Below are 13,293 nucleotides of genomic sequence, written 5' to 3' on the forward strand. Positions count from 1 at the left end.
CCTTCCTCCCCCTATCGATCCCTGAGAGAGAGCTGTGGGCCCAAGGATACGTCCGTGAAAGCCGTCCCGAACCAGGGGGCGCCTGGGTGCTGCGGCGGGGACCAGCAGTCGTCCAAGGGAAGGTGCACGATCGCGACTGGGGCGGCGGCGGAGTGATTCCCTGGCCTAGAAGGGGACGCCATTTTGTGGCCACAGGAGAGCAGAGGGTGGCCTGTTGCAGAGGGGCGCCCTGCCCAATCATCCGGTGAGACCCACGAGCGCGACTGGGGACTGCGCACCGCCTGGCTGCCCGGGAGTGGGACGGTGTACTGGATCTGATTTCGGGCCTGCCTTTTTGGCGGCGGAGGCCTTCCTCCCTCTATCGATCCCTGAGCAAGAGCGGTGGGCCCAAGGCTACGTCCGCGAACGCTGGTCGGACCAAAGGGCACTTGGGTGTTGCGGCGGGCGGTGGTGCATACGGCCTGCGGGGTGCCCGGAACGCCATGCGGCCCAAGAGTGGCGCCGCAACACAGGCCAACAAGCTTGACCAGTACACAGTAGCCAAGGCGCCGCCTCAGGCGGAAAGGGCCCCGAAGGATGATGCAGACCCAGCGGACCCTTCCTTGAAGTCCATCATGGCCACGATTCAAACCCTGGGCACGAACTTGGAAACCAAAATGGATAAGATCACCATTGAAGTGGCCCTGCTTCGAGCCGACCTGGGGAAAACCACTGACCGGTCCAAGGCCAATGAAGTCGATATAAAGGCCCTACAGGACTCGGAGAAGCGGCTTGAGGGTAGGGTGAATGAGCTAGTGCACCAGCACCGCCTGATGGCCCTGCGGCTTGATGACCAAGAAGGGAGGGCTCGGAGAAGTAATATCCGCGTCGTGGGTGTGGCGGAAGGACTTGAAGGAGACAGTGTGGAGCTCTTCCTGGAGGACCTGATCCTACGACACCTTAAACCCAAGCGTCTCTCAAAGCTCTTCACCATTGAGCGGGCGCACAGAGCCCCTATCCCTCGACCCAAGCCTGGGGCCATGCCACGGACGATCATAGCCAAAATATTGAATTTCCGGGACCGTGACGCAATTCTCCAGGCGGCACGACAGCACGGTGACCTACAGTATGAGGGGGGCCACGATCCGGTTCTTTCCCGACTTCACGCTCCAGGTCCAGCGGGAAAGGCGCTCCTTCCACGGGGTCAAGGCGGCGCCACGCGATCGTGGGATCAGATATATGATGTTCTTTCCCGCCAAATTGAAAATCATCACTGGTGGACGATCCCTCTTCTTCACCACGCCGGAAGCGGTACAGGAGTGGCTGGATGCGGGAGAGACGACGCAGGGTTCCCGACGTGAAGATGTACAGCGGCGAGACGCGGGCCTGCCCGCCACGGAGTCGGCGCCGGGACACCCAGGGTGTGGTGAGCCAAGTCAGCGGTCTTGGCGTTCCAGGTCCAACAGTCCCCGTTGGGGCTCGTCCAGAGAGGGGACGCCGCGCTGAGACCACGAGAGATAGCGCTGAGAAGACGTCAGACAGTAAAGTATACCACACGTGCCTTTACTTTGAGACTAGTTAACTCTGGGGTACACTGGCCGCCTCACTACCTCTACAGTTGGCTTCAATGTATGGGTGGCTCCGGGACAGAGGGGCTGAACGAACTGGGACACCACGGACGGGCGACCAAAGGGGACTAGCCCACGAACTTCCCAAGTTGAGTTCCTCGGTGGGTTCACCGGGGTGGGGTGGGGCGACAGGCGCTCTGCTAATTGGGGTGGTGGGTAGTTCAAGACCCACGGAGCAGGGGGCAGGGTGGGGGGGGGATTGTTTTGGGACGGGGGGGCAGGGAGGTCGGGGCCAGCTTCGGGAGGGAAGGAGTTGACCGTCCGGTTTATTGGGTTTGTTGTATTATGTATGTTTTGTCATTGTGGGGTGGGACCCAGGGAGGGGTGGGAGTTGGGGATCCTTTACGGTCACACAAACTATGTCAACATAACTGATGCCCGGGTGGTGGGACAAGGCACCCTTGTAAGACACAGCTATGGCTAGGAGGTGGGAAAAAAGCTTGAAGATCCTCAGCTGGAACGTCAACGGTATGGGTGACAGACTTAAGCGTACTATAGTTTTGCAGTTTCTCAAACGGCACCAGCCAGATGTGGTGCTTTTGCAAGAAACACACTTACTGGGGAATGTCTGTCATGCCCTGAATAGATATGGCTACACTCTAGCAGCACACTCAGGTTTCACCACTGGATCGAGAGGAGTGGGTATACTCCTGCGACGCTCGCTGCCCCTTCATGTGGATATCACCAAGACCGACCCGCAGGGCCGCTTCACGGCTGTGTCGGGGCGTTGGGAGGGCCGGGCGCTTAATCTTCTTTCAGTTTATATCCCCCCAGGCCTACAGGCCCGGGCCTTCGCAGACCTGGGCTCATTCCTCCTTTCGCTACCGGAGGGTCGGCTCGTGCTGGGAGGGGACTTGAACGCAGTGGCGTCGGGAGCCCAAGACAGGCTGCCACCTAGAGACCTGCCCCAGGGGCAAAGGTGGCTGCCGGACTTTCTCGAGTCCTTTGGGCTGACGGACGTGTGGCGCCTACTCCACCCCACTGAAAGTAACTTTAGTTTCTTCTCCGGGGCGCACCACTCCTGCTCACGGCTGGACTACATCCTCACCCTGCTCCACACGACATGGCGGTACTGGAGGCCGAATTCCTCCCCAGAGGCATTTCTGACCATTCACCGGTCCTTGCACATATTATATTTGGGAATAGACGGGAGGGCTGCACTGCGCCAATTAATCCCTGGCACTTGAAACACGAGGTCACTAGGAAACACATATCCACCTCAATCTCGCACTACTTCACAGAAAACGATGGGTCGGTCGGCTCCCCTGTCACCCTGTGGGAGGCGTTTAAAACTGTGGTGCGGGGCGAGTCGCTATCGGCTATCGCGGCTCGGCGGCGGGAACGCAGCCAGCAGACCACAGCGCTGGAGGAGCAACTTGAGGAACTAGAAAGGGAGGCAACGACCAGCGGCGACCGGGAGCTCAGGCACGCGATGCAGCTAAAGGCGGCGGAGTACAAAGCGCTGGTGACCCAGGAAGCCCAGACGGTGGCTCGGCATAGAATTGGTAGAATATATGATCAAGGTGACAAAGCCGGGAAACTTATTGCCTGGCTTGAGAAGAAACAACAGGCCAGCAGGGTGGTGCCGGAGTTGCACACTGAATCGGGGAGAGTGCTCACGGAGCCCCGGGAAATAGTACAACAGTTCGCCGACTATTACCAGCAGGTTTACAGGCGAGAGTCGGACCGGCCGGAGGAGGACTCCATGGACCTCCTCGCAGACATATGCTTGCCCACTCTCTCGGACGCAGATCGGGAGGGTCTTGATAGCCCGCTCACCGAGGCTGATCTCCAGCGGGCGATAGGAGACCTCCGTCCTGGTAAGGCGCTCGGTCCGAATGGCATACCCATAGAGATCTACAAACTTCAGCCGGACGTCACTAGTAAGCACCTCAAACTCATGTTCGACCGAAGTAAAGCAGTAGGGCTGCTGCCCCGGGACCAGCGCTTAGCGACCATAGTGGCAATTCCGAAAGAGGGTAAACCCAAAGACTCCTGCGCATCATACAGACCCATTTCGCTCCTGAACGCGGAACCTAAAATACTGGCCAAGACGCTGGCCAATAGGCTTAAGCCGGTGCTTTCGTCGCTAATCCACCCTGACCAATCGGGATTCATGCCCCACCGAAACACGGCCCTCAATATTAGGAGACTGCATGGGGTGCTAGGGCAGTGCCACAGTCTACAAGAGGACGCGGTGGTGGTCTCGTTGGATGCCACCATGGCCTTCGACACCCTAGAGTGGCCATACATGTTCGCAGTCCTGCGCAAGCTGGGCTTTGGACCCCAGTTTATCGCTTGGGTGCGATTACTGTATGCGGAACCCCTGGCGCAGGTGCTGGTAAACAATAAGGTGTCTGAAGTCTTCACGCTGGCCAGAGGAACTCGACAGGGCTGTCCCCTGTCCCCCCTTCTATTCGCCCTCTCCCTCGAACCGCTTGCGGCCTGGATAAGACAGGTTGCCACCGTGCAGGGCATAACATGGGCGGAGGGGTGGGAGGATAAGATATCCCTCTATGCCGATGACATACTTCTTTACCTCTCGAAGCCGCGTGGGTCACTGATCGCGGCGCTGAATATACTGAATAGTTTTGGTCGCAATTCTGGCTTCCGAGTCAACTGGGCCAAATCGCATCTCTACGTCCTCCGTGGGGACCCTCCCAGACTCCCTGACACTTGCCCTATTCGGGTGGCGGAGGACGGGTTTAAGTATCTCGGAGTGTACATTACTGTTAATAAGGCTCTGCTGTACGAGCACAATCTCAAGCCGCCGCTGCTCCGGCTTCAAAGGGAGGCGAAATCCTGGCAGCATCTGCCCCTGTCATTGCTGGGCAGGGCGGCCTTATTTAAGATGCTTTCGCTCCCGCGTTCTCTACGCGCTCCAAAACTACCCACACCTGGTTCCGAACAGTTACTTCCTAGCAATCGAAGCTGCGCTGCGCGACCTCCTCTGGGCCGGGCAGCCCCGAATCTCGCTGGCCAAACTCACGCTGGGGTGGTACGATGGTGGAATCGCTCTCCCCGACATCCGTAAATACTACTGGGCGGCCCACCTGTCCGCGATTAACCAGGGGACGTACGGGGACGGGAACGACCCGGCTTACGGCATGGATAGGTGGCTGCTTCCCGGGGGGAACTATGAAATAGCACTCTACTCTAGACGGGGTGTGCGCAGACTCACAGGCCCGACACTCAATTCGGTACAGCTGTGGCACATCGCCCAGAAGAAGCTCGGATGGTCCGAAGTCCTCACGATGGCCACGCCACTGTGGGCCTCAGAAGCGTTGGGAAATCTGCGGCGCACCAAAGGATTCCGCAATTGGGATCTGATCGGCATCTCTCAAATTAAAGACATCTGGGGACCTGCCGGGATCCGCACGTTCGCCCAAATGCAGGACGCGTACGAGCTGGCAGATGCCGAATATTTTAGATACTTGCAGGTGCGTCACTCCTTACAGGCGAATATCCCACCGGAGGCCAAGCTGCCGCCAGCCTCCCCGCTCGAAGATAGATTGCTGGATGGACTCCTCGCGGAACACGCCATATCCCTCACTTACAAAAAACTTATTAATAACCCCCCAGATTTGCTTCTTCCCCTTAAAGAAACGTGGGTCGCTGAAGGGCTGGAAATAGATGACGAGGAGTGGCTGCATGCTTTGGCTTCTCCACGTGAGGTCGCGATATCGGCCCGATTGCGGCTTATCCAATTAAAGATCCTACACAGAGTCTATATCTCTTGCACGAGACTACATATGATGGGTAGGGCGGACACAACGCTATGTAGGAGGGGGTGTGGAGGCGATGGAACCTTTTTTCACGTGCTGTGGGACTGCCCGAAGATTCAGAGGTACTGGAGGAGGGTGGTGCGGAATATGGAGGAGGTGTGGGAGGTGGAGATTCGCCCGGAGGCCAAGAGGTGCCTCCTCAATATATGGGAACCAACTGACCTGCCGCCAAAGGGGAGGCTCTGGGTGACACTCGGGCAAATGATAGCAAAAAGGAACATTGCCAGGCTCTGGGGCAGCGCTGTTCCACCGAGGCTGTCAGACTGGACCGGCGACATGGACTGGTGCATGCTGCAGGAAAGGACAGTATATGTGGCGAGAGGGTGCCCTCGCAAGTGGGTTGAGGTGTGGTCCAAGTGGAATGATTTTAGGGGGGGCATTTGCGAGCCTCCTTCCATTGTGCAGGAAGAACCCGGAGATGTCTAGACACCTGCCATTGCTGCTTGGGGAGCTGGGAGGGTTGCTGGCCCGAGCCAGGGGCACACACGATAGCGCAGTGTTGACCGGTGTTTAGGGAGGGAGAAGGGGGGGGGGGGGGGGGGGGGAGTTGGACGGTTCGGCACCTTATGCCTCCTAGGGCATCATGCCTTTAATTTGTGGTCGTTTGCTGCAATACTGAGACCTGCAACATTCTTCTCTACCTCTCGGTACGTTTGCATTCCTCAACGCCGCCGTACCTCCGGGTTGACGGCACAGGGCTGTGTGATCCGACATAATTCCAAATGTGTTCACCGCGGCGGGCTTCAACTCCGCCTCCCAGAGCTTCGGAATCTGAATTGATTCCAAGAAGCTCTCGATGCCGAGAGCAGCGCATGCGCTGCTTACGTCACGAGACCTAAAAAGCAACACACGAACAGGACATCGACAACGCGAGGACTCAGTGTGAGATCTAGGAATGGCAAATTCAAGGTAACAGTAGTCCCTCAGAGTCAAATTTGATTTAGTTAAATTCCCCCAACATTGTTAAACTGTCCGCTCCCTATTGCTGACTGATTTCTAGCGTAACCTGTGTGTAGCGCTTGCGCTTTTTTGAGCGTTTTATATTTGGAACTTCTGGCCTTAGGCTTTTTTAAATCTTCCTTGTTTTGTATTTAATTTAAAAATTGTTTGCATTACTCCCTGGTTTTACATATTAGGTCCCCTGCTTGCACCATAAATTGTATTACTCACCGCAGTTGGGCGGGCCCATCTCCTGGTCTCATTCTGGACGTTAGGTCGCCATCTTGGGAGTGCTACGTGACGAGCGTGTAGCTCGGACGCTCTAGCTGTCCGAGGTACGATTGACGCTCTAAAAGGGAGTCATGCCTCCGCGCAGCGGACTCGTGCAGCGGGTTCGCCGGACTTCCGCCGGAGTTACGCCTGAGTTCAGCCCGTCTGCGCCCGTCCGCGCTAGGACGGGCTGATGGGCGGGCTGGTCGCAGAGATCTCCTATTACTCGCAATATACAGTGAGAAAATACTCATTAGGTGAGTTGCTAGCTCTTAGACCACTGCCCCTAGCGTGCCACTTCGGTCTCTCCCCTGAGGGCCTGAGACGGTCTTCCACATGCCGCTCGTGTGGGGTGGTGTTGTTTCCACCTAACGTAGTTAGGAGGGGTTCTCCAACCTCCTTAGTTGTGCGAATCACTACTCAATCCAGAAAGGGTTTTTTGATTAACGCCAGGTCGCTTATTAAGAATAATATAGCGTTCCATGAATTTGTGACCGACAGGCAACCGGATTGGGTATTTGTCACGGAAACATGGGCGTCCGAATCTTCCGGACATGACCTAATATTAGCGACTCCTGAGGGCTTTACGATTTATAGACAGGATAGAGTGGGACATAGAGGGGGAGGGCTGGCAATTTTGTGTAGAGCCCCTCTCTCCTGTACGACAAAAACTCTTTCTGAGCCCTCTGACTCCTTCGAGGTAATGTATTTTTGCATTTCGCTCTCTCCAACAGCTTCTTTTACTGGCATCCTTGTCTACAGACCTCCTGGTCCTAGAGCCACTTTCTGCTCCGACCTATTTCGAATTTTAGAGCCATACTTCGGTAAATCGCAGATTACTATTCTTGGGGATCTAAACTTCCATCTGGACGATCTGGGAGCAAGGGATACATCTCAGCTGATTGATTCGCTGGAAGCCTGTGAGTTCAGCCAGCTGGTGAAAAGCCCTACTCATCGAGCGGGCCATATACTAGACGGGGTTTTCACTAACGACTCTAGACTCTCAGCTGGCTCTCCTATTCCCTTGGCCTGGTCGGACCATCTGGCAGTACCCCTTGAATCTATAATCCTGGGTGAAGAGCCCCGCAGTTGTGCCTCCAGCAATAGAGGTTGGAAAAGAAGTTATAAAAATATCACCACTGAAGCCCTCGCTCCTTTTGTAAGAGGCTCTGCGGCATCACCTTTACGAGATGTTGATGAGGCGGCTCAGGAGCTTGCCGACTCCATTACCAGAGCGGTTGACGTGCTTGCTCCCGCCTCTTTGCAATATGTGGCTCGGCGGAAACCCTCAGCGCCCCTGGTTCACAGAATCTTTAAGACTCCTAAGACAAACCTGTAGAGCCAAGGAGAGGAAATGGCGTAAGTCATGGGATCCTTCTGACAGAGATAACCATAAACGGATGTCACGAACCTATAAAGTTAGTGTGATTAAAGAGAAACAGGACTATTTTTCGAACCTGACGGTCTCCCTTTCCTCGTCCAAAGAACTGTTCAAAATAGTTGACTCTTTATGTTCTCTTCAGACTCCTGACCCAGTTGAGAACTCACAGGAGCTATGTAACAACATCTCCGACTTCTTTTATAAGAAAATTTCGGACATTCATCTGGACCTAGAAACTCAGAGGAATCTGTTAGACGACTGTTCCTTCCTCGATATTAAGGCCTCAGAATCCGGGAGGAAGGACTCAAATAAGTTCCTTACCCTTTTTCCGCCGCTTTCTCTTGAGGGTCTTAACGTCCTACTTGACAGGACTAAGTCTGCTTCTCCTGTTGACCCCTGTCCCCTAAAAGTTCTAAAGGAGTGCAGGGAGGTCCTTTTGCCCCCATTGCTGGAAGTAATGAATGAGGCCCTGGCCCAGGGTACTTTCCCCTCGGCCTGGAAAAAGGCCATAGTGAAGCCTCTCCTTAAAAAGCCTTCCCTCGATCCTGGAGTATTGAAGAACTTCAGACCAATATCCCTGCTACCTGCTCGGGCTAAGAAGCTCGAAGCCCACCTTAACCTTCATTTATCCACCTTTCTTGACTCCTCTGAGTTCCTTGATAGTTCTCAGCATGGTTTCAGGAAATTCCACAGCACTGAATCTGCTCTGACTATGGTGGTTAATAATATTCGCTGTAGGGTTGATTGTGGTCAGACGACCATTCTGGTCCTATTGGATCTCACTGCAGCGTTTGACACCCTGTCTCCCTCTATCTTAACTTCTCGGTTAAGGGAGGCAGGGGTGGCTGGGTCGGCTTTAGCTCTCCTTGACTCTTTTTTACATCTTAGAGAGCAAAGAGTCATGCTCGGAGAGTTCCTCTCCCCTGCTAAATCTTTGCAATGTGGGGTGCCCCAAGGGTCTGCTCTAAGCCCAACTTTATTCAACATCTATGTTGCCCCCCTTGCTAGATTAGTAAGATCTCAGGGGATGGAGGTTGTGTCGTATGCCGACGACACGCAAATTATGGTGTCCCTAGCCCACTCTGTTAGTGCCTCGGCGTCTAGCTTTAGGTCATGTATGCAGATGGTGGCGGAGTGGATGGTTCTAAACTCCTTAAAATTGAATGCCGACAAAACAGAGGTCCTGGTCTTTGGTAAGGACCAGGACATCTGGTCTAGTGATTGGTGGCCTACATCTTTGGGAACTTGTCCTTCCCCTTCCAAGTCGGCTCGGAATCTCGGTGTCATCTTTGATACTTCGTTGTCTATGAATCTCCAGGTCAACAGGACGGTATCCACTTGTTGGGGAGTCATCATGACCCTTAAAAAAATTCTTCATTATCTCTCGTTTCAGGCACGTAAGCAGACCGTGATCGCCCTTGTTGGTTCTAGGCTGGATTATTGTAATGCACTATATGCGGAGATCAATAAATACCTTATCCAGCGCCTTCAGGTTGTGCAGAATGCCACCGCCAAATTTGTTTTGGCTCTCCCAAAAGACTCTTCTGCAACAACTGCCAGGAAGACCCTACACTGGCTCCCCATTCATCATAGGATTTCATTTAAACTCCTATGCCTCACATATAGAGCCCTTCTTGCTGGCCCTTCGGATGCTTTGGGGTCTCTGTTGACCCGCTACATTCCCAGTAGATGTCTTCGCTCCTCTGATGCTAATCAATTGGTAGTCCCTCGAACCAAGAAGATTAGATGGGGTAGCAGAGCTTTTTCCATCGTCGCTCCGCTACTTTGGAATTCCCTCCCTTTGGAGATTAAGTCCCAACCTTCCTTGGTTCCCTTTAGGAAGGCACTTAAGACCTGGTATTTTATGAAGGCCTACCAGTAAGTTCCTCTTATCCTCTAGTTAGCATTTTGTGGTTAGGCGCCTTGACGCCCATTGGGCTTAGTAGCGCGGTACAAGTCTGTCTCATTCATTCATTCATTCAGGCATTATTAAGAAAAAGTATTGAAATTAGGCATTTAGAATTGCACGAGCATTTGCAATAGTGCAGCAGTGTTTAGAAGCGGGTAGTGAAGCATATAGTCTGACTTTAACGGTCTCTGCACCCCCCCACTTGAGGGGTTTCGAGGATGGGAAATTTCGGCATCACGCCTGGGCAACATCTGGGAGGATGATCATATGAAATCCTTCAAGAACCTCTAGAGACTTTTCACTCCAAAAAGCACACTTCTTCTGCTATCTCCAACTGCACTTTCCAACCACCAGGGCGCTTTGGTTGGCCCTCCCAATTATATTCCCTTGAAGTTAGATAGCTTATGGGTCCACTGTCCGAGGGAGGGATTCCTCAAATTTACAGAGTCCTGATTAATCATTAGCACAGTTCTCGGTAGGCTCAGTGGGAGAGGTGGCTGGGCTCTTTGGAGGAAGCGGATTGAACAGAGGCTTGCATGGACCCGCGTGCCCTTGCAATCTCATCCCGGCTGAGCCTTGTCCAACTGAAATACCTACACTGTGCCGATTATACATCCCAACATTTGTGGAAAGCATGCAGGCAGCCAGACCCAGCCTGCATTAGATGCCACGGAGACGGGGTGATTTCTTCCACATGGTGTGGAAGTGCCCTACTATTCAAAAATACTGGCTAGCCATATTTGTGGCACTGTCCAAGGTTTTGGGCCACCAGTTGGAGGGCACCACCCAGAGGCGTGCTGTGCGGCCTTGTGGATGAGTTGGGAGGCAAAAGGGGGGAATCAGGCCTTGGTGGAGCTGGGTTCCTTACTGTCTAAAATGACGTGGCCAAGTACTATAAGTCGCTGGATGCACCATTCCTCGGGGGATGGAGAAAGGGCATGGACCGCTCTGCCAAGCTGGAAGAACCAATTTTTTCTAGCTCAACGGTGCCCTAGGAAGCATCAGAAGATATAGGGAAAGTGGCGGACATATTATGGGCTGAACACAGAGGGGTTGTCAATGCAAGGCAATGGGTGGGTGGGTTGTGGTAATCAGTAAAAATGACCCGAGGAGCACTTGTGAGCGCCTGTTTTCCGAGTACATGCTCTTTTGTGTTTTTATTAAAACTAATAAAGTGTTACCAAAACATGATGCACATATGACTCTCACACCTCTCTAATGAAAGGGGGTAGCATGAAAATATATAATCTAAAGTGGTAGTCACGTAATGGAGCATTGTGAGCTTACGGTTGATGTCATAATCAGGGTCCACCTGTGTCAACACCCACCAAAGACAGAAAAAAGCTTTATACTATTACACTTACAAACCTAACCAATAAATGTCAATTATGCACAGCATGTTAATCTAGAGTTTCAAGATGCAAAACATAAATTACAGGTAAGTAACAGGATTCTTATTACCCAAATGAGTCTATGGATTAAAAATACTTATTTTACCTAGGTGCTTCGTAAAACATTTCTTAAACATATTCTCTTTTTATTCATTTTAAACAGTGCTCACATTTTAGGGCCTCATTACAATGTCTCTCAGAAAGCATTCCGACCAGACTCTTTGTCGGATTCGTTTCAGATTGACTCGGGCTAGGGGCGTCCGACGGACCGATTAAGATGGTTCGGAACACCGTTCGGTCGGACTCTCATTGACTTCAATGGAAGCCTGTGTTCTGACCGACAATACGTACTCCCATTGAAGAAAGGGGTGGTTGCGGAAAACCATGCACCATGGTGCCTGCCACACTGTGCATGGTTGGAAAGAGGAGTCCCATGGGTACCCCCAGGGGCCCCAACTGGAGGCCTCTGGGTGAAGAGGGGCCTGCTATGGGCCCCAAAAGTCAGTTTCCAACAGCCGTTTTGTGCTCGGGAAGGCTGTCCGAATCAGACATCGTAATATGTTGGTCGGAAACGCAGTCCATAAACCTGTACAATTCGGCTCAGACCGCAAATCTAAATCCCGTTTGGAACCTTTCTGACTGACATCATAATGAGGCCTTTTGGTGTTAAAGCTATAGTACTGAAATTATACATATAAAATTGCAAACAAAATAAGCCTTACTCACAGTTAAAGGCTCAGGCGCATTCAGATCATTTGAAATGATGATTTTTTTAGCTTCCTCCAGGTTCTTCTCTCGACGAAGTGTGTCTTCTGCCTTATAATATTACAAAATAAAAACATTAGTATGTTATATTTAAGTTTGCTCATTATACTTTATAATAGCCATCTCAAGAACAGGACACGTGTCAGCCCCAGAATTCTAAACACAGACCTTTACCTTCGAAATACAATTTTCGGCCCATAAAAAAAGCCAATGAAACACAGACAATGGGACTATCACAGTTCTAGATTTTGAACTTTGGGAGAATGGAGAGACATTTTTAGCTTTTTTCAGGACAGTTTTAGCAATTTATGTTTTCAAGAGAGGCGTTACCATCAGTCATTAGTCTTACTCTGCATTTGATAGCCCTTCCTGTCTTCTAACTTACCCATTCCGGTCTTGAAGCTGGGGAAAAGAGCTAACATTTGTGTAAAGGTTTTCTTGAAAATTAGCCTGTTCATGCTTGGGAGTATTGTGGACTAGTTAAGAGAACTTAAACATTGAACACTGCTCAGAATTTGCCATTATGGTGTATATGCAAAGCCAAAAGCAGTTATTACCGGAAAAAAGTGGTATGTGCAAAAGCAATGGGTATCCGAAAAATCTTGGAATGTTTTGGAGGAGTTGGGACAAATGTCAATAAAGTCAGAACTTAAGAAGGGAAGATGGTTTGCTAAAACAGCCAGAGTGTGTGCAAACCCGAATGGCTTGGTGTTTTTCATCCAGAGTACTTTTACAAACACAGCAGTCATCTTGCTCCCATTGACTGGTAGACACGCTGCCATATTTATAACTGAAAAAAAAAACTTTTTCTTTTTTTAAATGGTAGAAATTTAAAGAGCAGAAAAATTTTCCATAATGTGCAGAAACATGTTCCTTATTATTAACATTTTTGCAGAACACTTTTCTGCACTTTAAATTTCTCGCAGTTGAAAATAAATGTTTGCACGTGTAACAGTACAACGTGTGGCGAAAGATATGTCCTGTGCCACAAGTACAAGGCTGTCAATCACCCATACACATATATCCCATTCATTCAGACACACGTTCATACATCCCCACAGACCATGCACTCACGGATGCACGTGATAGCCCTATCATAGTACCCCTAGACACAGTATTTTGTTCAAACCATAGTATTGGACTCCATGGACATTAGGTTTAGAGTCAATGAAACTGGTCAAGAGGGTGTCTGGTAAAAATGGGCAAGTTATTGGCCTTCAGTAGCTCACAACTATTTTCATTGATC

At 51.6% G+C, this 13,293-nt stretch overlaps 1 protein-coding gene across 1 annotated transcript in view; it reads right to left on the reverse strand.

The window, feature by feature from the left end:
* NARS1 (asparaginyl-tRNA synthetase 1) overlaps positions 1-13,293 on the reverse strand; it is a 217,003-nt gene that overhangs the window by 125,836 nt on the left and 77,874 nt on the right. Inside the window, exon 5 of the mRNA XM_085630181.1 lies at positions 12,009-12,098. Coding sequence (XP_085486307.1) covers positions 12,009-12,098 — 90 coding nt within the window. The remainder of the gene's footprint in view (positions 1-12,008; positions 12,099-13,293) is intronic.

The sequence above is a fragment of the Triturus cristatus genome, chromosome 2_1, assembly GCF_964204655.1.
Source record: "Triturus cristatus chromosome 2_1, aTriCri1.1, whole genome shotgun sequence".
NCBI lineage: Eukaryota > Metazoa > Chordata > Amphibia > Caudata > Salamandridae > Triturus > Triturus cristatus.